We start from the raw sequence: 27,768 nt of genomic DNA, 5'->3' as shown, positions 1-27,768 counted from the left end.
TGAATACATTTTTTTACATGAATTTCTACTGATATAATTATTATTTTAAGACTAAAAAATAAGACATTTACCACACCGTTTGTTTAGGGGGTCATCTCAAAGTTTGTTAATCTTCAACATAGGACCCTATGGGATTTTGCTTGAAATGTATCAATTTTGCACATTTTTTACATTTTTTTAAAACTTCTGCCCTAGGGATTTCTTTTTCTGTTCTACATATTAAATTTATTGCTAAAAAGCATCAAATGGTCAAATAAAAAAAACCTTTTACCTCCTGGTTTGTTCCAGGGGTCTTATCAAAGTTGATTTTTGTATGCCCTATTTCCCAGATTTGTCAAATAATGGCTATTTTTTATTTGACAAAGGCGGAAAAGGTGATCTTTATAGTATTATTAAAACATTCAGACATATTTAAGTAATAAAAAAATATAAAACATCACATTTTAAGGGTCATTAATATGAAAAACATGGTTACTGTCTTGAAATATATGAATTAAGCTATATTTAGGCGGGTTAAGAAAACGTAACAGAGGGCTAGGCTTGCTGAACCCTCTTCACGTTTTCTACCCGAGCCCAAATATAGCTTATACTTCGAGACATTTATGTTTATTCCACAATAAACATTAATTTTACGCTTCAAACGAGCCATTTTCAACAAATTTCGCTGAATATCTGCAGTTGAAACTATCACGCCATGGCGTCAACCAAGCAAAAAGATGACGTCACAATACAAATGAAACGCTGCGCGAAAGCATGCGTACTCGTTCTGTACTCGGCCTCGTTAAGGGTATCATCACATGAATATTAACATTTGAATTAGTTGATGGGTCTTATAAATTAAGTATGTTATTTTTCTTTAAAAACTTTATGATTAAATTAGGCAACATGGCTAAAGGAGTTCACATAGAGAACAAAGTTAACATGCAGAAACTGGACAATACAGAGCTGATGATGAGAGTGGAGTCTGACATCGGAGAATCAAGGGCGGAAATGTGTGTGGATCTAAATGGATTCCAGGTAATATTAAATATTGGGAAAATGTGTTAATTGTTATTATTATAATTTCATGTTAAATACTAAAATCTGATTGGTTTAGACGCAGTTGATAATCCGTTCTATTACCCTCAGCGTTAGCTACATACTTAGTAACGGGTAACACAACAAATTGTTACATGTGCGTAAATTATGCGTGTACGTTTCGCTGTAGAATTCATGTCATTTCTATATAAAAGTAGTAAAAAATTCCCTAAAATTAAGACATTCAGTATAATAAAATAAATAGTGCCTGTTTGGGAGGGTAACAGTTGAATTTGACACCCCTCGAAAACCATTGTTAACCTCCGCTTCGCGTCAGTTGACAATGGTTTCCTAGGGGTGTCAATTTCAACTGTTACCCTCCCAAACAGGCACTATTTATATAATATCAGTTTTTTAAAGACTTAATTTTGAGAGATTCCAGTCCAAGATTTTGTCAGGCTGACCAAATTGGAGAATTTTTTATAGTAATGTTATAAATTAAACATAAAACAGCAAAATTCTCTTAACTGTCATAACTATAACTGAAATCAGAGAGATTTGTAATATGACGGTCTTGTATTTCGCGTTAAGATTAACTATTAAGTAAGCACTAACTAGTTCTTGTGAGATAACTGGATAATAGTCACTGTATAAATTAAAATGTTACACTAATCTTGAACACCCTAGAGAGAATTTAAAAGTAGGAACAAACAAAACCATTTATACAATTCCTCCATTAAATACTCAGGTTTTACACAAAAAGTTGTTACAAGGTAATCATTGCAAGTTTTGATTTTTTTTTGTCTACCCAAAGTGCTGAATTCATTGTAGAATAAATTTTCGACTCCCCCCCCCCCCCCCCCCCTTCCATTAGCTCAATGAGAATGAAAAAAAAATCTCATAAGTGACATATGAATATCAAACATATTTATTAAAATCAATTAAAGTAATTTATTTCATCTTAATTGGCACTAAATACATGTATTAAATAAATGATGTCAACATTACTGTAACTTGTAAAAACAATTTATCAACAGCACAAATTTATAAATATACACAGATGTCAACATTACTGTAACTTCTTAAAAAAATTTAAACAACAGCACATTCAAATTTATAAATTTTTGAAAAGAGGAGATTTTTTCTTCAGCCATTAACACAGATTGGGTCATCTATTTTCTTCCAAAGAACTTTTTGAGCCAGTTTCTCAAACCTCGTCTACTGGTTGGATTTGTGTTGGCCTGTAATAGCAAATGAGAAATAACTGAAGTGAAAATCATCAATACAATTTTAAGAAAACAAAGTTTTCAATAATAAGTAATTTCATAACATCTGAACATCAATTTCCATTGGGATGTACCTTTGAGAGAGGTGCCACTGATTGGCAGCTGTCATATTTAGGTTCGATTGAAGCTCCTTCATTTTTCGGTTTCATCTGTGGCTCACACAGAGGCTAAGGAGAGTCATGAATAGGAAAAAGTATTAATTGAATGATTTTAGGCAATTCAACAAAAGCACTATGTTTAAAAATCATCTTTTAAAACTCTTTTACCATTGCTACATCAATGAAAAATGAATGAATACAAGATGAAGTGGAAATGAAAAAGTTATAGTTCAATTAAATTATTAGTTTACATGAATGCACATTTTAAAACATACCATTGGAGGACAGACAAATGTGTCGATGTTAAAAAGAAATAACTTTCTTGGTACAAAGCATTCATTTTCATCCTGTTTCTTTCTGTGGTAACTCTGTAAACAGAAAAACATTTTTTTATTATGTTGATAATCAAATTGCAATTTAAAAAATCAGAATTAAATCAAAGCTCATACCCCATTCCCATGTAATTAAGCCTTTATAAAAAATACCATTTGCCATATTGCATTATTCTTAATCATAATATGTTAATTTGCCGTATGAAGGACCAGTACGGTCCAGTTACAGTAAGGGGTTAATGCTACAAAATCAATATTGAAATATAGTGAAAGAGGTATGTATTTCATATACTGATTAAGATGGGGATAACCTATTATAATAGAAATTATACTGACCATCAACTCGTGCTGGCAAGCCCTTTTCAAATTGAAGAGCCTTTCTCGTTCTTTGATTTTTTTCTATCAAAAAGTTAAAAAATTAACATCAAATAAAAGGTCAAATATTGTATAGTAAACATATTTGTTTATTATATATATATATAAAATACTAACCATCAACTCGTGATGCAACTCTTCTCTCCGTCGGGAAATCTCCTTTTTTTCTTCCATTTTTGTCTTTTAAAAGATAAGTATATAATCTTATAAAAATTTACAGTAGAATTCAGCCCAGGAGTTACAGACGTGCAGCAACTTAAAATTGAGATACAAAGTGTCTATATAAACATGCACTTATTTCTTACATCACATACTCACCATCAACTCTCTCAGATATATCTCTTTAATCTGTTGAAGTATCTCTTTTTCTTCAAACTTTGTCTATCAAAAGATATTGAAATAAATACATGAAACTTTTTAACAACACTTTTTATTTTGAGATAATTTTCATTTCATTTTCATTTTCAAAAAAAATTCCAAAGTATCAAAATGCATGTACTAACCAACAACTCCTGCTGGTAGGTTTCTTTAACATGTCTAAGCTTTTCTCTTTCCTTGATTTCATTCTTAAAAAAGAATATACTTTGATGTAACGTCTTTTATTAATTGTCGATAATGAAATTAATTTTAAAAATCTTAAGTATAATAGTCTTGACCCAAGACATAGTAACATGAGGGAAGTAGAGCAGTAGGTCTTATCACTTAGTGGACAATTATACAAGCTCACTGTGATTGTTTCAACTATTATACAGTCAAACTTCGCACTAGATGGGACTGTTTAAAAACTTCGAAATATCCATCTTCCCTTGCCAAGTGTCTTTGATCCGCACCGCTTTTCAGGAACGTTTGTGAGAAGCAGTGCGGATTGGAAACCCTTGGCTAGCGAAGATGCATAATATCCATGTATTTGAGATATCAAGGGTAAAATAGTTTTTAAAAAAGTGGTAGGGACTTACAAATCACTTCGACATATCCATTGTATTTGAGATGTCAAAGTTCTAAATATCGAAGTTCAACTGTAGTTATTAAAACTATTGGCCAGGGGGAAACAGCCCACAAAGCTTTTATATTAAACAATGTACCGGGGTAGTCACTTGTGCATACTCACAATCAGTTCTACCCCATTCCCATGTAATTAAGCCTTTATAACAAATACCATTTGCCATATTGCATTATTTTTAATCATGATATGTTAATTTGCCATATGAAAGACCAGTACGGCCCAGTCACAGTAAGGGGTTAATGCTTTAAAATCAATATTGAAATATAGTGAAAGAGGTATGTATTTCATATACTGATTAAGATGGGGATAACCTATTATAATAGAAATTATACTGACCATCAACTCGTGCTGGCAAGCCCTGTTCAAATTGAAGAGCCTTTCTCGTTCTTTGATTTTTTTCTATCAAAAAGTTAAAAAATTAACATCAAATAAAAGGTCAAATATTGTATAGTAAACATATTTGTTTATTATATATATATATATATATATAAAATACTAACCATCAACTCGTGATGCAACTCTTCTCTCCGTCGGGAAATCTCCTTTTTTTCTTCCATTTTTGTCTTTTAAAAGATAAGTATATAATCTTATAAAAATTTACAGTAGAATTCAGCCCAGGAGTTACAGACGTGCAGCAACTTAAAATTGAGATACAAAGTGTCTATATAAACATGCACTTATTTCTTACATCACATACTCACCATCAACTCTCTCAGATATATCTCTTTAATCTGTTGAAGTTTCTCTTTTTCTTCAAACTTTGTCTATCAAAAGATATTGAAATAAATACATGAAACTTTTTTAACAACACTTTTTATTTTGAGATAATTTTCATTTCATTTTCATTTTCAAAAAAAAAATCCAAAGTATCAAAATGCATGTACTAACCAACAACTCCTGCTGGTAGGTTTCTTTAACATGTCTAAGCTTTTCTCTTTCCTTGATTTCATTCTGTAAAAAGAATATACTTTGATGTAACGTCTTTTATTAATTGTCGATAATGAAATTAATTTTAAAAATCTTAAGTATAATAGTCTTGACCCAAGACATAGTAACATGAGGGAAGTAGAGCAGTAGGTCTTATCACTTAGTGGACAATTATACAAGCTCACTGTGATTGTTTCAACTATTATACAGTCAAACTTCGCACTAGATGGGACTGTTTAAAAACTTCGAAATATCCATCTTCCCTTGCCAAGTGTCTTTGATCCGCACCGCTTTTCAGGAACGTTTGTGAGAAGCAGTGCGGATTGGAAACCCTTGGCTAGCGAAGATGCATAATATCCATGTATTTGAGATATCAAGGGTAAAATAGTTTTTAAAAAAGTGGTAGGGACTTACAAATCACTTCGACATATCCATTGTATTTGAGATGTCAAAGTTCTACATATCGAAGTTCAACTGTAGTTATTAAAACTATTGGCCAGGGGGAAACAGCCCACAAAGCTTTTATATTAAACAATGTACCGGCGTAGTCACTTTGTGCATACTAGTACTCACAATCAGTTCTTCTTGGAGTTTTTGGAGGTTTATCTTAAGTCCCTCTACTTTGTCCTAAAAATCAGAATTAATGTTGAAACCAACTACTAGTATTTTATGAAAACATGACATATTTAAGCAGATCCAATATGCAATATATTACCATCTATTTATAAAATGTGTTAAAGAAATTAATCTAAATAAATTCTCACCATCATTTTTCTGGCCATCTCAGGATTTCGAAACCTTCTCTCAGTCTGCAAAGATGTATATTTCATTATATAGTGTTACTAGTACTCAGTTACAGAAAAACAATATTTGAAATGATATAAACAAAACAAAAGCTTTAGACAGTTTGTGAGATTGATTGATTTATTACCCATAAGTCCTCATGTATTTGGTTCACCAGCCTCTTTTTGGACTCGGTGTTCTACAAAAAGAAAATAAATGAGGAAAAAGCTATTTTCAGTAAAATCAAATGCATCTTGTAAATACATGCAAAGGGATTCTAATTCATAGCATTTTTATTGCCTTATGTTTCCATGTTAATTAAGAATACTGTTTTAATAATTACCCATGCTTCTTGTATCTTTCTTTTTGCGTCCTCGGTCTCTTTCTGTTAATATTCATGTGAAATCGTTACAAATATACACTGATTGTTTTGAATAATTAGAATAATTATGCATTTCACGTTTAACCCCTTAACTGTAATTAAAACTTAATATAGAATGTAGTTTTTGCGTGGGATTTGATAGTATGTTTAAAAAAATTTAAAAACCTCGAAACGTACATGTAACTTGTTTAACACACTTAACCCTATACCTGTAACTGTGCGATGGACTCAGTTAGCAGTGTGTCCTCTCTCTGAATAAACTTTGTCTGAAATGAAAATAAACGCAAGCTTTTTCAAGATTTATATATTCCTTTATGGTATATATCGGAGTAATATAATGGTTTAGTAACAAGGCTAAAGGTAAAAAAAGAAAGAAAAAAAGAATGAAATTCCATGAAGAAAAGGGAATTAACTTACTATCAATTCCATCTGAATATTTCGGACAATATTTCGACGCCGTTCGGCACCAATCTGTTAAATAAATTCAAGTCCTCATCATTATCTGATAACCAATACATATATAAACGTATCATGGATAAACCTTTTTAAAATGATTTCTTTCATCGATGTTTAAAAATTTTAATTTCCTACAATCTAACATATAAAGCAAAGTGTATGAGAAAAAAATCATATCAAGCTCTGATAATAAGTGACTGTAGTTAAAATAAAATACCTCCTGTTTTTCTGCCTCGTACTCTTTCAGAAACAATTGGAAATTGCGAACGATTTCCATCCGAGTTTCTTCCTGTAATAATAAGAATTCTTTGTCTGAGGATAAAGTTTTGTTGCAACGTATCGCATAAAATATTAGAAAAAAATTCATGAAGACAGTAATGTAAATTTATATCATGAACAATTGTTTTTAACAAGTACATATTAAGATATCCCGAATTAACATACCATATATCTCAAAGCCTTTTCTATGAGACTAGATCTTTCATCCATCTTTAAAATCAAGAGAAATGAGGGGAAAAAATAAGTATTAATTCTCCAAAATATGTTTCATTTGAACGGGATAAAATTTTCATAACAACAGATAATTTTATCACAATTGTACATACCATGCTGCTCAAAGCTTCATAGCCAAAACACATACGATGATCCATGTTTGTATAATCTAAAAAATTATCAATTTTGAGGTTAATTAGAATTTATTTTTCGCATATTTCATGAAAAGAAACTTCACGATACAAAAACTCATTGATGCAATGAATACCTTGCTACAAAATGTTCCTTACTTTCGCCACTTCTTGCGCTGAGTTTTGTTGATAACAACTGGTCTGACGTCACTTGTTTTGTGACGTCACATGCATTGTCACGTTGTATTTAGAACATATAAGGGATGAACGGAATCTGGCAAAATACCAAATGATAAAACAATTATGTATTTAAGGAGTGAATTCAATATTTATTTGTTTTATACGATATAAAATGGTTTGTGGCAGTTTACGCTTTATAAATCGCGGAGCGGTTTATAAAAAAGCGTAAACTGTTTTAAACCATTTTATATCTTATAAAACTAATTAATATTGAATTAATTGCTGATAATTTATTTTTTTACTCTTCATTGTATAAAAATGTCATTTGACCTTTAAAATGACGTAAAAATTGTACAAGATTCAAACGTAACTTCAGGCGTATTGATATGTATAGACGTTAGTCTTACTATGACGAAGGCAAAATTTTTTATACGATATAAAATAATTTTTTAGCCAATCAGAAAGGGCGCTACAACCAGAATTAAATTATTCGCATAAAGAATTAAGAAATGAAGATAATACTTTTTCTATTGATCGACGTTTCAAAGAAAAATTGACCGGAAAACTTCATCAATGCGCGTAGCGCATTGATAAAAAAGTTTTCCGCGGTCTTTTTGTCTTTGATACGTCGATCAATAGAAAAATTATTATCTTCATTTCTTATCATTTAATAAAACATTTTCAAATAAAAAAAATGTGAAGTGTCATTGATCAAAAATGTAAATAATGTAAATGAAGCGGCGCGTATGAATACAAAACAACAACAGCAACAATATTCAAAATGGATGCGCTTTCAGCTGATGCAGAGCTATTGAGCTGAATTTAATGGATTAAAAACAAATAGTGAGTTAAACTCTGAACCGGCTGAATTGAAAACGAAAGGAAAATACATGCGATCGTTTGTTATATTATTCACTGCGATGAAAAACTCGTAATAAAACTAGTTTTCATGTGAGATCGCTGGAATATGCAACTGGACATAACCATCCAAGGAAAAGCGATCGTGGACGAAAATAGCTGATATGTCGACAAAGAATAGTATGTCAGTGCCAATTTCGACTTTTTCCTGACAAGTAAAGTATTAAAATCGTTAAAAAAAGACAAAAACCGCCAGATATCTCGGACTTCGTGTGTAAGAAATTAATGCCACTGTTATTACAGCTTAATTTAAGTGACCATAAATATTGTACTGCTGTGGTTAAACAAGGAGCTTCCAATTAGTACTTCTTTTTTTTTTTTTTTTACAAAAAAAAGCTTTAATTTTTGTGCCGAAGTACTGGCACTTGCAATTGCGCTTAAATTCGCATGCGGACATCTATCGATATTAATGTGGAGTAAAGTACATTATATTTAAAATACTCTTACGGGTTTAGAATTTTAAAATTACACAATATTTAACGAAAAAATACGTTTTAATTTTTTTCAAAAAATCCCAAGCTGGATTCGAACTCATGACTTACAGATTCGTAGTGAACATTCTAATCCACTGCTCTACAATGGTAAGTTACGATTTCGGGAAAGACACTATTTATAAAATTACACTTGATTTTATTGTTTATTTCGATGATAAGTACGTCACAACATGGAGGCGTCACATAACACCTAAAACCGACATTGGTCCTTTACAAAATAATTAAGGTAGTCCGTTCATAACTAAGGCGAAAATAAATTTATTAAAATCAATTAAAGTAATTTATTTTTTAGCCGGGCTCTGCTGAAAGCAAGAGTCCTGGCTATAGGCAGGCAAATCGCCAATGTTACTGTAAATAGCACAACTTCGAAAGTAGACAAAAAACCAAACAGCGTCAAGGTAAAGCTTCCGCTATACCAAATAGTTACACAAAGAGCCACGTTTTGTCAAAAGTGTTGGCATTTTGTTTCTTTTTTTTAAATTTCGAATGAATTGTCTATCTTTTTTAGTTTTCTTATTAATAACGTGTTTTTAAAACATTACTATGCATTTTGGACACATACAATGCGCATGAATTTCCATGAACTACTTTGCTGCGCGATGAAGAAATGGGGATTGAATATAAAATGCTTGTTGCAAAATTCAAGGCAGCAACTGTTGAACTTTTTAACTTCTACTAGACAGACATATTTTATTGTTTATAGCCGCTTACAAAATTTGGTCGCTCTCTGACGCTTTGCCGACATTAAAAGCATGAGAGAGAGAGAGAGAGAGAGAGAGAGAGAGAGAGAGAGAGAGAGATTTTCAGTCTTTACTACACACTATGCATAAAGACACACCAAAAGAGCCCGGCTTTCAGTACTTCAGTACTTTGATATCTTAAATGGCACTAAATACATGTATTAAATAAATGTTCTAAAAACAATTAATCAACGGCAAAAATTTATAAATACACACAGATGTCAACATTACAGTAAGTTCTAAAAACAATTTAATCAACAGCACAAATTTATAAGTATACACAGATATCAACATTACTGGAAGTTCTAAAAACAATTTAGTCAACAGCACAGATTTAAAAATTTTGGAAAAGAGGAGACTTTTTCTTCAGCCATTAACACGGATTGGGTCATCTATTTTCTTCCAAAGAACTTTTTGAGCCAGTTTCTCAAACCTCGTCTACTGGTTGGATTTGCGTTGGCCTGTAAAAGCAAATGAAAAATAACTAAAGTGAAAATCATCAATACAATTTTAAGAAAACAAAGTTTTCAAAAATAAGTAATTTCATATATGAGCATCAATTTCCTTTGGGATGTACCTTTGAGAGAGATACCACAGATTGACAGGTGTCATATTTAGGTTCGATAGAAGATCCTTCATATTTCGGTTTCTGTGGCTCACACAGAGGCTAAGGAGAGTCATGAATAGGAAAAAGTATAAATAATTTTAGGCAATTCAACAAAAGCACTATGTTTAAAAATCATCTTTTAAAACTCTTTTACCATTCCTACATCAATGAAAAATGAATTGATAAGAGATGAAGTGGAAATGAAAAAGTTATATAATTAGGTTACATGAATGCGAATTTTAAAACATACCATTTAGACGAATGTGTCAATGTTAAAAAGAAATAACTTTCTTGGTACAAAGCAGTCATTTTCTTCCTGTTTCTTTATGTGGTAACTCTGTAATAAAAAAACCCACATTTTTTAAATTATGTTAATAATCAAATTGCAATTAAAAAAAATCAGAATTAGATCAAAGCTCATACCCCATACCCATGTAATTAAGACTTTATAAAAAATACCATTTGTCATATTGCATTATTATGAATCATAATATGTAAACTTTCCACATGAAAGACCAGTATGGCCCAGTTACAGTAAAGGGGTTAATGCTATAAAATCAATATTGAAATATAGTGAAAGGGGTATGTATATCATACACTGATTAAGATGGGGATAACCTATTATAGAAATTATACTGACAATCAACTCGTGCTGGCAAGCCCTTTTCAAATTGCAGAGCCTCTCTCGTTCTTTGATTTTTTTCTATCAAAAAGTTAAAAAATTAACATCAAATAAAAGGTCAAATGTATAGTAAACATATTTGTTTATTATACATTTATATAATACTAACCATCAACTCGTGATGCAACTCTTCTCTCCGTCGGGAAATCTCCTTTTTTTCTTCCATTTTTGTCTTTTAAAAGATAAGTATATAATCTTATAAAAATTTACAGTAGAATTCAGCCCAGGAGCTACAGACAAGTGGCAACTTAAAATTGAGATACATAGTGTCTTTATGAAACATGCAATTATTTCTTATAGAACATCAACTCACCATCAACTCTCTCAGGAATTTATCTTTAACTTGTTGAAGTTTCTCTTTTTCTTTAAACTTTGTCTGTCAAAACATATTGAAATAAATACATGAAACTTTTTTAACAACACTTTTTATTTTGAGATAATTTTCATTTCATTTTCGTTTTCAAAAAAATTCTAAAGTATTAAAATGCATGTACTAACCAACAACTCCTGCTGGTAGGTTTCTTTAACATGTCTAAGCTTTTCTCTTTCCTTGACTTCATTCTGTCAAAAGAATATACTTTGATGTAACGTCTTTTATTAATTGACGATAATGAAATTAATTTTAAAAATCTAAGTATAAAAGTCTTGACCCAAGACATAGTAACATGAGGGAAGTAGAGCAGTAGGTCTTATCACTTAGTGGACGATTATACAAGCTCACTGTGATAGATTGTACTATTATACAGTCAAACTTCGCACTAGATGGGACTGTTTAAAAACTTCGAAATATCCATCTTCCCTTGCCAAGTGTCTTTGATCCGCACCGCTTCTCGCGAACGGTTGTGAGAAGCAGTGCGGATTGGAAACCCTCGGCTAGCGAAGATGCATAATATCCATGTATTTGAGATATCAAGGGTAAAATAGTTTCAAAAAAAGTGGTTGGGACTTACAAATCACTACGACATATCCATTGTATTTGAGATGTCAAAGTTCTACATATCGAAGTTCAACTACAGTTATTAAAACTATTGGCCAGGGGGAAACAACCCACAAAGCCTTTATATGAAACAATGTACCGGGGTGGTCACTTTGTGCATACTCACAATCAGTTCTTCTTGGAGTTTTTGGAGGTTTATCTTAAGTCCCTCTACTTTGTCCTAAAAATCAGAAATAATGTTGAAACCAACTACTAGTATTTTATGAAAATATGACATATTTAAGCAGATCCAATATGCAATATATTACCATCTATTTATAAAATGTGTTAAAGAAATTAATCTTAATAAATTCTCACCATCATTTTTCTGGCCATCTCAGGATTTCGAAACCTTCTCTCAGTCTGCAAAGATGTATATTTCATTATATCATGTTACTAGTACTCAGTTACAGAAAAACAATATTTGAAATGATATAAACAAAACAAAAGCTTTAGACAGTTTGTGAGATTGATTGATTTATTACCCATAAGTCCTCATGTATTTGGTTCACCAGCCTCTTTTTGGACTCGGTGTTCTACAAAAAGAAAATAAATGAGGAAAAAGCTGTTTTCAGTAAAATCAAATGAATCTTGAAGATTCATGCAAAGGGAATCTATTTCATAGCTCTATCATTTTCTTATGTTTCCTTTAAGCTTGTTAATTAAAGAATAATGTTTTGATAATTACCCATGCCTCTTGTATCTTTCTTTTTGCGTTCTCGGTCTCTTTCTGTTAATATTCATGTGAAACCGTTACAAATATACACTGATTGTTTTAAATAATTAGGATAATTATGCATTTCACGTTTAACCCTTTAACTGTAATTAAAACTTAATGTAGAATGTAGTTTTTGCGTGGGATTTGATAGTATGTTTAACGAAAATTAAAAACCACGAAACCTACATGTAACTTGTTTAACACACTAAACCCTATACCTGTAACTGTGCGATGGACTCAGTTAGCAGTGTGTCCTCTCTCTGAATAAACTTTGTCTGAAATGAAAATAAACGCAAGCTTTTTCAAGATTTATATATTCCTTTATGGTATATATCGGAGTAATATAATGGTTTAGTAACAAGGCTAAAGGTAAAAAAAAGAAAGAAAAAAAGAATGAAATTCCATGTAGGAAAGGGCATTAACTTACCATCAATTCCATCTGAGTATTTCGCACAATATTTCGACGCCGTTCGGCACCAATCTGTTAAATAAATTCAAGTCCTCATCATTATCTGATAACCAATACATATATAAACGTATCATGGATAAACCTTTTTAAAATGATTCCTTGCACCGATGTTTAAAAATTTAATGACCTACAATCTAACATATAAAGCAAAGTGAATGAGAAAAAAATTCATATCAAGCTCTGATAATAAGTGATTGTAGTTAAAATAAAATACCTCCTGTTTTTCTGCCTCGTACTCTTTCAGAAACAATTGGAAATTGCGAACGATTTCCATCCGAGTTTGTTCCTGTAATAATAAGAATTTTTTGTCTAGGGATAGAAAAGTTCTGTTGCAACGTATCGCATAAAATAATAGAAACAAATTCATGAAGATAGTAATATCATGAACTTTAATCAACTCTCCTATGCAGTTACTCTGACAAACCGAAAGTGAAACAGTGTTTGGACCTCAGCACAAATCATTGCTGCTGACAAGACTTAGTTCTTAAAAATAACTGATAAATTCGATGTAATGTATGCTAAAGCATTGTTTTTTATAAATACAATGTACCTTGAAAATAGTCAGGTTTTAGATGGTACGAACAATTTTAATATTTTTTGTAGTCGTATGTATTCCTACGCCAGTGTTCAATATAGTTTCGTCACAGATCAACTCGACTCTCGACTGTCTCCGTAAATCCTTGTCGGAGATTTACGGTGTCAGCCGAGCGTTTGGTTTCAAACAAGACAGTTCAATATTGCTTGGATCCATACAATTTTCGAGAAATATTTTTATTACTGATACATAGTTTGATTGAATTAATTTTATCTTTAAATATTATTTAACATGATTCATATGGGGTTTCTCGACATTCTTGTCGAAAAAGTCCAAAAATTCATACCGTATTATAAAAATGTGCGTAATTCAAATTAGAAACTACGTGTACTTGTCATGCAAAATAACATACATGTATCATTGATTTTAAAAGGAAAAAACATCGACAAAATCAAATCACGTCAGTTCTTCAGTTCTTTGATTGACAAAGTACATATTAAGATACCATGAATTAACTTACTATATATCTCAAAGCCTTTTCTATGAGACTAGATCTTCCATCCATCTTCAAAATCAAGAGAAATGAGGGGAAAAAATAAGTATTAATTCTCCAAAATATGTTTCATTTGAACGGAATACAATTTTCACAACAACAGATAATTTTATCACAATTGTACATACCATGCTGCTCAAAGCTTCATTGCCAAAACACATACGGTGATCCATGTTTGTAATCTAAAAAATTATAAATTTTGAGGTTAATTAGAATTTATTTCTAGCATATTTCTTAAAAATAAATTTTCCGATACAAAAAATCGTTGATGCAATGAATACCTTGCAACAAAATGTTCCTTACTTTCACCACTTCTTGCACTGAGTTTTGTTGATAACAACTGGTCTGACGTCACTTGTTTTGTGACGTCACATGCATTGTCACGTTGTATTTAGAACATATAAGGGGTGAACGGAATCCGGCAAAATACCAAATGATATAACAATTGTGTATTTAAGGAATGAATTCAATATTTATTTGTTTTAAACGATATAAAACGGTTTGGGGCAGTTTACGCGAAGCGGTTTACAAAAATGCGTAAACTGTTTCAAACCATTTTATATCTTATAAAACTAAAAAAATATTGTATTCATTGCTTATTATTTAATTTTTTACTCTTTATTGTAAAAAAAATATTGTCATTTGACCTTCAAAATGACGTAAAATTGTACAAAATTCAAACGTAACGTCAGGCGTATTGATACGTTTTTGACCTTAGTCTTACTATGACGTTGGCAACATTTTTTTACGATATAAAATAACCAGAATTAAATTATTCGCATGTAGAATAAATGTTCATGGCACATTTACTGAAATGTATGTCACGTGACACGGGTGGTCAGACAAGTAACATTATACGAACACTGTTTAGGGTCTTTTTATGGGGCTAGGTGGTCATCAAAATAACAATCAGATATTCCCTAAATTGTTTGATACGGTGTATTTAACTATAAACTAATATGTTTTACGGTGCTACCGTTGTGACGAGCGCAGCAAGAAACTACACATACCTTGCATCATTGTCAACTTAATGTTTTAGTGTTATTAAGGTATCAACGAACGTTAAAGAATTTGAGAGAGAGAGAGAGAGAGAGAGAGAAAGAGAGAGAGAGAGAGCGAGAGAGAGAGAGAGAGAGAGAGTCCGAGTCCCTGTTTATAGAATGATAATAGGTGTGTAATTTCCCACTTTCAAATTTAATGGTTTGACTATATGCAATATCTGCATAAATTTTTTGTTTATTTTTTCTCTTTCTTCTTTTTTTATTTAGTTCAAAATGTCACATTGTTTATTTCCTCCATACTCATATACGTAATGCTTACTGTACATGCATGTACAATTAGCATAAAATTGGATCGATATGTCAGTAAAGTATGGCCCTTGCTAGTATATATAAATATAATCTCTATATAAAAAAAATAAAAACAAACTAGACACGATCTCGTTGCGAGCAACGAGGAGGTCTTCCGTCCGATTTTTAGAAGGTGAAATGACGTCATCAACTTTAATTTTCGACAACAAAACATGATATGGAAAAAGGGGTGAAGTACTAATGCTTTTCTGTAATGCTTTTTATAAGTTCTCTATCGTTGCTCTTTTAAATACCTGCTTTTCTTCCAATTGAAATACAAAAGCTTAAATTATTTTACCTCTGGCCCCTAATATCCTAGTTAGGTAACGCATGAGAAAATCATTATATTGTTGGGATATATAAACGTATTATACATAAAGTCTGTCCCAAGATATTTTTGCCACACATTTTCTCAAATTATTCGACATTTGTAAATATCTCTTGATTCACACGACGTTCATTCGATAGTATGAAAAAATCCCAAGACTTCCCTTTTGTAACGCCCCCTTCTAGCTTGTCAGGTTTCAATACACGGCTAAAAAAAGAAAGTCTACGGGGATTTTGCATTGCATCAGCCATTATAAAGCCCGAATGACAACGTTGAAAAATTGTGCTAGATATTCCGTGAGACTTCCGAATTGAGAAGAGATGTACAATGTAAACATTTCCCATCATGAATCTCCGTAGGAAATCTGTTTTCGATTTTTGTGAATATTTACGAAGGAAAAATAGTAATTTCTTAATGAAGTTTAACCCCCTAAAACGTTAGTACCTAATTACGTAACACATGATAAAATCAATAGATTTCTTGGATACATAACAGTTGAGATCGACACAAAATTTAAAATTTTGATTAATTCATGTGATTTTGAATGACCACAGTTGTGAATGGAATTGTAGATCATTTTGGAGAATAAGCGGGTATTGAACATAATTAATGCACATGATCAAGCATACTAGTATGACAAATAAAGTGTCTTAGACATGTAAATCTTAATGTTAAAGCTGCTTGATCCAATTTTCAATAAAATAATTGTACGATTTTAAACGATGGTTATGCTAAGTACTTGTATGTGTGCAATAATATACGTTGCAGTAGTTTTCCCGGTCAATTAAGCCATATTTCAATGCAAAAATTATGTAAATGTTAAAACTCGTTTAATCCGGATGTTGGGTATTACGGCATGCTGCCCAATCTGGCGGCATTATTCAGCCCCCTGACATTTTCCCATCATTTTTGTTTAAAAAAAATTGTGCAATCCGGATCTTGTCTATTCTGTAAACCGGCGAAATGAAAAAAACATTATGCTTATAATTAGTGAGAGTTATCTCCCATAGTCCGTCTACTAATCAATCGGTCGGCCTTCTGCGAGATATTTTAAATGCTCAATTATCGACCATTTTTTTTGTCGTTGCTATTGATTTAAATAACTGTAAATATTAGATCTAAACTAGCAAATCATTTCAGTAAATACCGTAAAGTCTTGTTATGAATTGCAAAAATTAGATAATTAGATTATAGTTCACCCCATTTTTTAAGGCCGTGTTTCAGGATACTGCGAGAGTAAGACTGCCGATAATGTTTGGTATTCCCGTTGTATGGCTACACGTACTGAGTTGCATATTATTCTGTCAAAATGCTCAATTTTTAAAAATAAAATTCTCATTATATTAATATTTATCCATTGTTTCCCTGCATCATAACAGTTCTCGCCATCAGGTGTTTCAGCCACCTGTTGACTTGTTAATGTTTTGTTTAACAATTTACGGTTAAGCATGCATTTTTCAGGTAAATCGGATGCTTGAAAAATTATCAATAACGATGATTTGATTCAAAAAGTATTTCAATCGTATGTATTCCGTTATGGATTTATTGTTTCAAAAAAAAAAATTTAAAATGAAAATTGGTACCGTATAAATAAGATCGATGAAATCTAATATATTTCAGAACAATTTAAAATTTTACAAGAATACACGGTCAGGACCTACTGCATTAAATACTTAAATTAATTTGCAACAATGTCCTCTAAACCGGATGTTGCCTAATCCGGCCATTTTTTTCAGAACCACCCTCCGCCGGATTAGACAATTTTTGGTGTATCCACAAAATATTCGACATAAAAGGGTTTTGCGTTATTTCGCCTCGTGATTAAACTGGCCCCTTACGTCGAAGCTAGTATGATTGTATTACGACTTTGACATCTGTCTTTTTTTAAATAATCTATTATAACATATGAAATATCCAGCAAGACTATTTAAACAAAAATAAAGCAGTGTACATTTGTTCATTAATAGTTTTTATGTTTACGTTGCTTATAATCATTGCAAAACATGCAGGATGAATAAACCCAATCATTCGAAGGATGAAACCCAACGGTTTTCTTTTTTAAACATTCCGATGATGTATTTTGGGGTTTTTTTTTGTATGCCCAAACTTATTTTTATTTACTTTGAATATTTCTAACGTTGAAGGAAGAGCAATTCCGTGAAAATACATCTGTAACTTTTTAAGATCATTCATTTGGTTTGCAAGGAAAATTATTTGATAATGTAATAGCCGACAAATCGGAAGATGCAGCTTAAAGAAATTTCTCAACTTATTATACCTCGAAACGTTATTTCAAATCAGGCACCAAACAATAAAGAGAAATCGAAATAATCGACGGATATAAATGTTAAAGTATTCTTATGATAAAAATTTGTATTTTTGGCAAACATAAATTAATAATTTTTTATCTCCTACAAGATATAATCGCACCTATGTTTTGTATCCATCTCCTTTAAACTCTTTTTAGCCAAACCTGTCAAAATTCGTGGTCGTTTCACCCTCTTGTTGTAAACCCCGCTGAAATGTTCACCATCGATTCGCTGTTGAACGAAAGACTCGACTAGAAAAACTTGCTGCATGGGCCGTCTAACATTACTAGTTTTAATGATGAATTCAGAAACTTATAGATTTCAAAAAGTGTCATTTTTTGTTTAGTTACATGAACATTGCCATTCATGCACATACAACTTGTACAAAATAAGTTATATGTTATTCAACCGGTGTTTGAAATTTAAGGCCGTTCTTGAAATATTTGGGAGAGAAATTTTAGGGGTCATCCTTTCATCTTTTTATCGGACCCGTGTAACAAAATTTGAGCCATTTACGAATAAATGTGTGCACAAAAATCGTTAATAAAAGAAAGCAGGTAACGAGAGTTTTTAACAGGGGAGCAGGGAGTGCTTTAAAATTCATATTTACTTGTATTAATTTACCTTGTAAAATTATCAATCATAGGCATTAGTTAACTGCTATTGCCTGATTGGCGAATTTGATTTGCCTATTGACTCCATGACATCTACAATTTTGCTTAGTTAAACGTAAACATTTTTAAAAATATATGTATAAGCATGTACTCCAATCAGGTGCTGTACTTTACAGAACGCTAAAAAATTACGCGATTGCCGAGCGCTTCTTTTTGGGGAAAAATAGTCCTAAACAGACAGCAAATACATAATACAGCATAAAGACGTTTTTATTAATATATATATATATAATTTATGTATCAAATATTTAAGTGTGCTTCAATATACAAATTTTAAAGCCAATTCTATTTTTAACCATGTGTTCTCTACTCGATTTTCAACTGTCCGAATACAATCAAAATATTTACAATGAATGCACATGTACATAAACTTTTTAAAACTCACATATTCTTTCAGAATCAAAAATAAAATTTGATTAATAAATTAATGAAATCAGCAATTAGTATGCTTTTTAATGAATCTGACAACCATTGAGAAGAGGTTATACCAATATTGTGACCCTTATTATTTTACGGTCTGAATGTAAATAATACTTCAACTTCTTTAAAAATGGTTAGTTTTATCGTGCCTGCACCTACCGAACGCTTTTTAAATATATTTCAACTTTTACTTACTACAACCTGCTGAACTCTCTCTCTCTCTCTCATAACTCATAAAAAATTCTAATACTTTGTTAGACAAATGAAGAATCACATTATCATAGATTACAGATACGTATGTGAATATCGCCTATATTTTGTTGAAATTGGTAGTGTAATGCATTTAATTCTCAGCAGCAAAATGTCACAAATAAACATAGATGAATTTATTTACATTTCAAATCGTACGACTGTAAAACGTATTATATTCATTGATGGCAGTTTTTTCCTTTATTTTACGAACTATGATTTAAATCAATGGTTTGATGCATCGTTGACCGATATCATTGGAAATGAAAATAACAACGAATCAATGAGCATTGAAATGTGTGATAACGTATAAACACGAGAAGCATGTGTCCTACAGCGAATCGGCTGTCCACTAGCGCGGCTTCTCCTCGGCCCGTGTTATGAAAATGTACACTGACTCAACGTGGTGGGTTTGAAATGTTTGCAGTTTGATAACTAAATTTTATTTTCCAACAATAAAACTATTTCATGACATAGACAAGATCACAAAGAACGCCCTTTTTTTCAATGACAGTCATACAATCCATTTTTTTTTAATTACGAGAGCAAAACAGCAATACACCGTAGGTAATGGTATAATCTTTTTCCATTTACTCTGTAATATCGTTTAAATCTGAATTCTTTTTGTTTGCAGCAAAATAAATAAACCCGTGTGTGCATTTCAGCAAGGCGCATATCTTGTGTATTGGATAACGGCCGGTAGACTGCTCGCTAGTCCAGCCGCGACCCATTTCCTCGGCCGCCGGCAAGGATCGGATACGTATAATTGTTTACATACATGAGGCTCGGAATACAGCTAGCTAGATTTTAAATGCGACTCAAATACATTGCATAGAAGTAATTCTTTTACCCATAATGTGTTTCCTTAGAAAAGAATTAAACTGTTTCAACACTTTCCGAATGCAAGCTAGTACACTGTCTGTGGTAGTAGGTAAAGGTATAATCTTTTTTATTTCCTATTAAAATCACTAAAATCGGAAGTTTAGTGTTTGCAGCTACATATAAAAACCCATGTGTGCATTACAGCAAGACGCAAATCTTGTGTATTTGATAACGGCAGACCCGCTCGCTATAGCTAGTCCAGTCGTGACCTATTTCCTCGGCTGCGGACAAGTGTTCACATACACAGCTCGGAATACAGCTAGATTTTAAATGCGACTCAAATGCATTGCATAGAAACAGTTCTTTTATCCATAATGTGTTTCACTAGAAAATAACTAAAATGTTTCCGTATGTAAACCGGTACCCTTTATGTCAGTTATGCGCACAAATACCCCGTTTATTTGCCAAATAAAACACAAATACATGGTAACAAGTCTGGCTTTTTTCACTCATATTACGCAATACCCGAACAAAATATTATTGTTACGACATTAATAAGATCATAATGAACAACTTTTGCTGCGACAGCCATATCGAAATCTTAATCAATTTTGAGTTATAAAGTGAAAACTTTGAATTGTTCTAGGCCCTTAATTTGTGGGGCCAGCCCCTTTTTTGAGGTGTCAAACAAAAGATCTTGTAAATATAATTTTTTTTTCTTCTATATGTCTTAACAAAATATTTGTGAGAAAAAAGATAATCTAAGAAAACCAGGCAAAATCACAACACTTTTTTAATCTCATTTTTTGAGCCCTACCGAGCTTTAGCGCCTTTTGTGCCTGAAAATTGTTAATGCCTTATTACATATCTACAATCTTTTGTCTATCATTCCTGAAATTTTGAACTAAATATCTTTTGTAGTTTTTGATAACTCTCTTGGACAAGCCGACACTCTGAAAATCAAGAAAACGTCGATATTTCAAAAACGGAAATGACGTCATCAACCAAAAAAATTTCCGATCAAGTTTAAACTAATGTCAGTAAGATCTGAAAATTTTATTGAAATCGCTCAAACAGTTTCAGAGTAATCGCTGACACAAAATCGGTAAGAAAAAAAAAGGAGAAGAATGAGAAAAAAAAACCGAAGAAAAACAATAAGGTCTTCCGTTGGAAACGGAAGACCTTAATTACATGTTGATGAGGCATGTATTGCAGTCTATACTGAAATATCTAATACACGCATTACAGATGTTTGATCCACCTCTAAATTTATCGCAGGAAATATAGCGCGATGGCACTGTGACGTCATCCATGACCTTTTTCGTCTTTGTTTACGTATCTCGACTCAATACGCTTCGCGTCGGTTGACAATGATTTTCTCGGGGTGTCAATTTCAACTGTTACCCTCCCAAACAGGCACTATTTATATATTGTATGATGAAAACGAAAAAAAAACCCATATTTTAGTTTTAAAATTTGAATATTTTGCTATTATTTATATATACACAGCTCTTCTTTTAAAGGAGATTTATAAATTAAATATTTAAATGTCTACGACTATTCAACCCTCTTAAAACAGAGTGTTAAGCACATTCATTGAACTGTCGAGATTTGTTTTTGTGTGTTTTTGAAATCTCGCGAGATAATAAGGTTTCTTAGGGGTGTCAATTTCAACTGTTACCCTCCCAAACAGGCACTATTTATATAATATCAGTTTTTTCAAGACTAATTTTGAGAGATTCCAGTCCAAGATTTTGTCAGGCTGACCAAATTAGAGAATTCTTTATAGTAATGTTATAAATTAAACATAAAACAGCAAAATTCTCTTAACTGTCATAACTAAAACTGAAATCAGAGAGATTTGTAATATGACGGTCTTGTATTTCGCATTAAGATTAACTATTAAGTAAGCACTAACTATTTCTTGTGAGATAACTGGATAATAGTCACTGTATAAATAAAAATGTTACACTAATCGAACACCCTAGAGAGAATTTAAAAGTAGGAACAAACAAAACCATTTATACAATTCCTCCATAAAATACTCAGGTTTTACACAAAAAGTTGTTTTAAGGTAACCATTGCAACTTTTTATATTTTTTTGTCGACCCAAAGTGCTGAATTTTATTGTAGAATAAATTTTCGACCCCCCTCCCCCCCTTCCATTAGCTCAACGAGAATGAAGAAAATATCTCATAAGTGACATGAATATCAAACATGTATATTAAAATCAATTAAAGTAATTTATTTCATCTTAATTGCCACTAAATACATGTATCAAATAAATGATGTCAACATTACTGTAACTTCAAAAACAATTTATCAACAGCACAAATTTATAAATATACACAGACGTCAACATTACTGTAAGTTCTATAAAAAATTTAAACAACAGCACATTCAAATTTATAAATTTTTGAAAAGAGGAGACTTCTTCTTCAACCATTAACACGGATTGGGTCATCTATTTTCGCCCAAAGAACTTTTTGAGCCAGTTTCTCAAACCTCGTTTACTGGTTGGATTTGCGTTGGCCTGTAAAAGCAAATGAGAGATAACTGAAGTGAAAATCATCAATTCAATTTTAATATAACAAAGTTTTCTAAAATATGTAATTTCATATCACAGCATCAATTTCCTTTGGGATGTACCTTTGAGAGAGGTGCCGCAGACTGACAGCTGTCATATTTAGGTTCGATAGAATCTCCTTCATTTTTCGGTTTCATCTGTGGCTCACACTGAGGCTAAGGAGAGTCGTAAATAGGAAATGTATTAATGATTTTAGGCAATTGAACAAAAGTACTATGTTTAAAAATCATCTTTTAAAACTCTTTAACCATTGCTACATCAATGAAAAAATGAATGAATAAAAGATGAAGTGGAAATGAAAAAGTTATAGTTGTTCAATTAAATAATGAGTTTACATGAATGCGCATTTTAAAACATACCATTGGAGGACAGACGAATGTGTCAATGTTAAAAAGAAATAACTTTCTTGGTACAAAGCATTCTTTTTCAGCCTGTTTCTTTCTGTGGTAACTCTGTAAACAGAAACACACATTTTTTTATTATGTTGATAATCAAATTGCAAATTAAAAAAAATCCAAATTAGATCAAAGCTCATGCCCCATACCCATGTAAATTAAGCCTTTATAAAAAAAAAAACATTTGCTATATTGCATTATTCTTAATCATAATATGTAAATTTGCCATATGTAAGACCAGTGTTGCCCAGGTACAGTAAAGGGGTTAATGCTATAATTTCAATATTGAAATATAGTGAAAGAGGTATGTTTTTCATACACTGATTAAGATGGGGATTACCTATTATAGATATTATACTGACCATCAACTCATGCTGGCAAGCTTTTTTCAAATTGCAGAGCCTCTCTCGTTCTTTGATTTTTTTCTATCAAAAAGTAAAAAAAATAACATAAAATAAAAGGTCAAATGTATAGTAAACGTATTTGTCTTTATCATACATAGTGTGTGTGTATGTATATGTATATATATCAATTAAATACTAACCATCAACTCGTGATGCAATGCTTCTCTTCGTCGGCATATCTCCTTTTTCTCTTCAATTTTTGTCTTTTAAAAGATAAGTATATAATCTTATAAAAAATTCAGCCCATCAGCTATAGACATGCGGTAACTTAAAATTCAGATACACCGTGTTCATATGAAACATGCATGCAATTATTTCTTAGAGAACATCAAATACTCACCAACAGCTCTCTCAGGAATTTATCTTTAACTTGTTGAAGTTTCTCTTTTTCTTTAAAATTTGTCTATCAAAAGATATTGAAATAAATACACTTTTTATTTTGAGATAATTTTCATTTCATTGTCATTTTCAAAAAAAATTCGAAAGTATCAAAATGCATGTTCTAACCAACAACTCCTGCTGGTAGGTTTTTTTAACATGTCTAAGCTTTTCTCTCTCCTTGACTTCATTCTGTCAAAAGAATATACTTTGATGTAACGTCTTTTATTAATTGACGATAATGAAATTAATTTTAAAAATCTTAAGTATAAAAGTCTTGACCCAAGACATAGTAACATGAGGGAAGTAGAGCAGTAGGTCTTATCACTTAGTGGACGATTATACAAGCTCACTGTGATAGATTGTACTATTATACAGTCAAACTTCGCACTAGATGGGACTGTTTAAAAACTTCGAAATATCCATCTTCCCTTGCCAAGTGTCTTTGATCCGCACCGCTTCTTGCGAACGTTTGTGAGAAGCAGTGCGGATTGGAAACCCTTGGCTAGCAAAGATGCATAATATCCATGTATTTGAGATATCAAGGGTAAAATAGTTTCAAAAAAAGTGGTTGGGACTTACATATCACTACGACATATCCATTGTATTTGAGATGTCAAAGTTCTACATATCGAAGTTCAACTACAGTTATTAAAACTATTGGCCAGGGGGAAACAACCCACAAAGCCTTTATATGAAACAATGTACCGGGGTGGTCACTTTGTGCATACTCACAATCAGTTCTTCTTGGAGTTTTTGGAGGTTTATCTTAAGTCCCTCTACTTTGTCCTAAAAATCAGAAATAATGTTGAAACCAACTACTAGTATTTTATGAAAACATGACATATATATTTAAGCAGATCCAATATGCAATATATTACCATTTATTCATAAAATGTATTAAAGAAGATAATCGTAATAAATTCTCACCATCATTTTTCTGGCCATCTCAGGATTTCGAAACCTTCTCTCAGTCTGCAAAGATGTATATTTCATTATATCATGTTACTAGTACTCAGTTACAGAAAAACAATATTTGAAATGATATAAACAAAACAAAAGCTTTAGACAGTTTGTGAGATTGATTGATTTATTACCCATAAGTCCTCATGTATTTGGTTCACCAGCCTCTTTTTGGACTCGGTGTTCTACAAAAAGAAAATAAATGAGGAAAAAGCTATTTTAAGTAAAATCAAATGTATCTTGTAAATACATGCAAAGGGATTCTATTTTATAGCATTATTATTGCCTTCTGTTTCCATGTTAATTAAGAATACTGTTTTAATAATTACCCATGCTTCTTGTATCTTTCTTTTTGCGTCCTCGGTCTCTTTCTGTTAATATTCATGTGAAACCGTTACAAATATACACTGATTGTTTTGAATAATTAGAATAATTATGCATTTCACGTTTAACCCTTTAACTGTAATTAAAACTTAATGTAGAATGTAGTTTTTGCGTGAGATTTGATAGTATGTTTAACGAAAATTAAAAACCACGAAACGTACATGTAACTTGTTTAACACACTAAACCCTATACCTGTAACTGTGCGATGGACTCAGTTAACAGTGTGTCCTCTCTCTGAATAAACTTTGTCTGAAATGAAAATAAACGCACGCTTTTTCAAGATTTATATATTCCTTTATGGTATATATCGGAGTAATATAATGGTTTAGTAACAAGGCTTAAGGTAAAAAAAAAGAAAGAAAAAAAGAATGAAATTCCATGAAGAAAAGGGCATTAACTTACCATCAATTCCATCTGAATATTTCGCACAATAATTCGACGCCGTTCGGCACCAATCTGTTAAATAAATTCAAGTCCTCATCATTATCTGATAACCAATACATATATATACGTATCATGGATAAGCCTTTTTAAAATGATTCCTTGCACCGATGTTTAAAAATTTTAATGACCTACAATCTAACTTATTAAGCAAAGTGTATGAGAAAAAAAATCATATCAAGCTCTGATAAGAAGTGACTGTAGTTAAAATAAAATACCTCCTGTTTTTCTGCCTCGTACTCTTTCAGCAACAATTGGAAATTGCGAACGATTTCCATCCGAGTTTGTTCCTGTAATAATAAGAATTCTTTGTCTGAGGATAAAGTTCTGTTGCAACGTATCGCATAAATATTAGAAAAAAATTCATGAAGACAGTAATGTAAATTTATATCATGAACAATTGTTTTTAACAAGTACATATTAAGATACCACGAATTGACATACCATATATCTCAAAGCCTTTTCTATGAGACTAGATCTTTCATCCATCTTTAAAATCAAGAGAAATGAGGGGGAAAATAAGTATTAATTCTCCAAAATATGTATCATTTGAACGGGATACAATTTTCACAACAACAGATAATTTTATCACAATTGTACATACCATGCTGCTCAAAGCTTCATTGCCAAAACACATACGGTGATCCATGTTTGTAATCTAAAAAAATTATAAATTTTGTGGTTAATTATAATTTATTTCTAGCATATTTCATGAAAAGAAACTTCTCGATACAAATAATCGTTTGATGGAATGAATACCTTGGTACAAAATATGTTCCTTACTTTCGCCACTTCTTGCGCTGAGTTTTGTTGATAACAACTGGTCTGACGTCACTTGTTTTGTGACGTCACATGCATTGTCACGTTGTATTTAGAACATACAGGGATGAACGGAATCCGGCGAAATACCATATACTAATTATGTATTCACATATAGAATCAATGTGAATGGAACATTTACTGAAATGTGTATCACGTGACACTGGTGGTCAGACAAGTAACATTATACGAAAACTGTTTTGGGGTCTTTTTATGGGGCTAGGTGGTCATCAAAATAATCATCAGATATTCCTTAAATTGTTAGATACGATGTTTTTAACTACAATAACGTATCATTTGATAATTAGTATTATATATATGATGAAAAAGAAAAAAAATCCATATTTTAGTTTTTTGAAATTTGAATATTCTGCTATTTATATATACAGAGCTCTTCTTTTAAAGGAGATTTTTAAATTAAATTAAAAAATGGCTACGATCATCCAGCCCCCTTAAAACAACCTGTTAAACACATTATTGAATTGTCGAGATTTGTTTTGATTTCGTGCGTTTTGAAATCTCGCGAGATAATAAGATGTACTACAATTGTTTATCAGTGTGATTATCAAAATACGGAGAATAATTTTATTTTAAGCGGCATTTGTGAGTTTTGAATATATATTTACAAGAATGGCGCCGTCAGATGGAAATCTCCATTATCTTGAAGTGCCGATTTCGACTTTTTCCTGACAAGTAAAATATTAAAATAGTTTTTACCAAAAAAGCGTGTAAATTCTTGTGCCGAAGTACTGGCACTTGCAATTGCGCTTAAATTCGCATGCGGACATGTATCGATAATAATGTGGAGTAAAGTACATTATATCTAAAATACTTTTACCAGTTTAGAATTTTCAAATTTTACAATATTTAACTAAAAAATACGTTTTATTTTTTTTTTTTAAATCCCCAGCGGGATTCGAACTCATGACTTACAGATTCGTAGTGAACTGCGCTCGATGTCGGGAAAGAAACTATTTATTAAATTACACTTGATCTTATTGTTTATTTCGATGATTAGTACGTCACAACTTGGAGGTGTCCCAAAACACCTCAAAACCGACGTTGATCCTTTATAAAATAATTAAAGGAAC

The 27,768-nt window shown here is 31.6% G+C and overlaps 2 protein-coding genes and 2 long non-coding RNA genes across 4 annotated transcripts in view; 1 reads left to right on the top strand and 3 right to left on the bottom strand.

Annotated features, from left to right (window-relative positions):
• The window catches only part of LOC105341572 (alpha-mannosidase 2), a 49,229-nt gene that overhangs the window by 16,288 nt on the left and 5,173 nt on the right, over positions 1–27,768 (top strand). Inside the window, exon 19 of the mRNA XM_034467769.2 lies at positions 881–1,017. Within this exon, the coding sequence (XP_034323660.2) occupies positions 881–1,017 (137 nt within the window). The remainder of the gene's footprint in view (positions 1–880; positions 1,018–27,768) is intronic.
• On the bottom strand, positions 2,629–26,680 carry LOC105337139 (trichohyalin-like). The gene is made up of 23 exons (XM_066086759.1): positions 26,642–26,680; positions 26,463–26,516; positions 26,303–26,347; positions 26,077–26,148; positions 25,820–25,873; positions 12,816–12,872; positions 12,568–12,609; positions 12,365–12,415; positions 12,198–12,242; positions 12,007–12,060; positions 11,402–11,464; positions 11,217–11,279; positions 11,013–11,075; positions 10,862–10,924; positions 5,000–5,062; positions 4,813–4,875; positions 4,612–4,674; positions 4,448–4,510; positions 3,612–3,674; positions 3,427–3,489; positions 3,226–3,288; positions 3,070–3,132; positions 2,629–2,769 (listed from the first exon to the last, which is right to left on the bottom strand). The coding sequence occupies exons 2-23, from the start codon at positions 26,505–26,507 to the stop codon at positions 2,644–2,646; spliced, it is 1,347 nt and encodes a 448-aa protein (XP_065942831.1). The 5' UTR covers positions 26,508–26,516; positions 26,642–26,680; the 3' UTR covers positions 2,629–2,643.
• Positions 7,103–7,563, bottom strand: LOC136276041 (uncharacterized). Its single transcript, XR_010714523.1, has 3 exons — positions 7,420–7,563; positions 7,265–7,320; positions 7,103–7,148 (listed from the first exon to the last, which is right to left on the bottom strand). It is a non-coding gene; the product is annotated as an uncharacterized lncRNA (long non-coding RNA).
• Positions 9,847–10,311, bottom strand: LOC136276040 (uncharacterized). Its single transcript, XR_010714522.1, has 2 exons — positions 10,192–10,311; positions 9,847–10,075 (listed from the first exon to the last, which is right to left on the bottom strand). It is a non-coding gene; the product is annotated as an uncharacterized lncRNA (long non-coding RNA).

Source organism: Magallana gigas, chromosome 6, assembly GCF_963853765.1.
Source record: "Magallana gigas chromosome 6, xbMagGiga1.1, whole genome shotgun sequence".
NCBI classification, from domain to species: domain Eukaryota; kingdom Metazoa; phylum Mollusca; class Bivalvia; order Ostreida; family Ostreidae; genus Magallana; species Magallana gigas.
This window is presented reverse-complemented; position numbering and strand designations above follow the sequence as displayed.

Excerpts from the sequence above, each read along its gene's own strand:
- LOC105337139 (XM_066086759.1), bottom strand. The coding sequence starts at position 26,507 with ATGGATCACCGTATGTGTTTTGGCAATGAAGCTTTGAGCAGCATG. Across the intron at positions 11,280-11,401 it reads CCTACCAGCAGGAGTTGTTG|ACAAAGTTTAAAGAAAAAGA; the intron begins GTTAGTACATGC and ends ATGTTTTGACAG. Across the intron at positions 3,289-3,426 it reads TATATCTGAGAGAGTTGATG|ACAAAAATGGAAGAAAAAAA; the intron begins GTGAGTATGTGA and ends ATCTTTTAAAAG.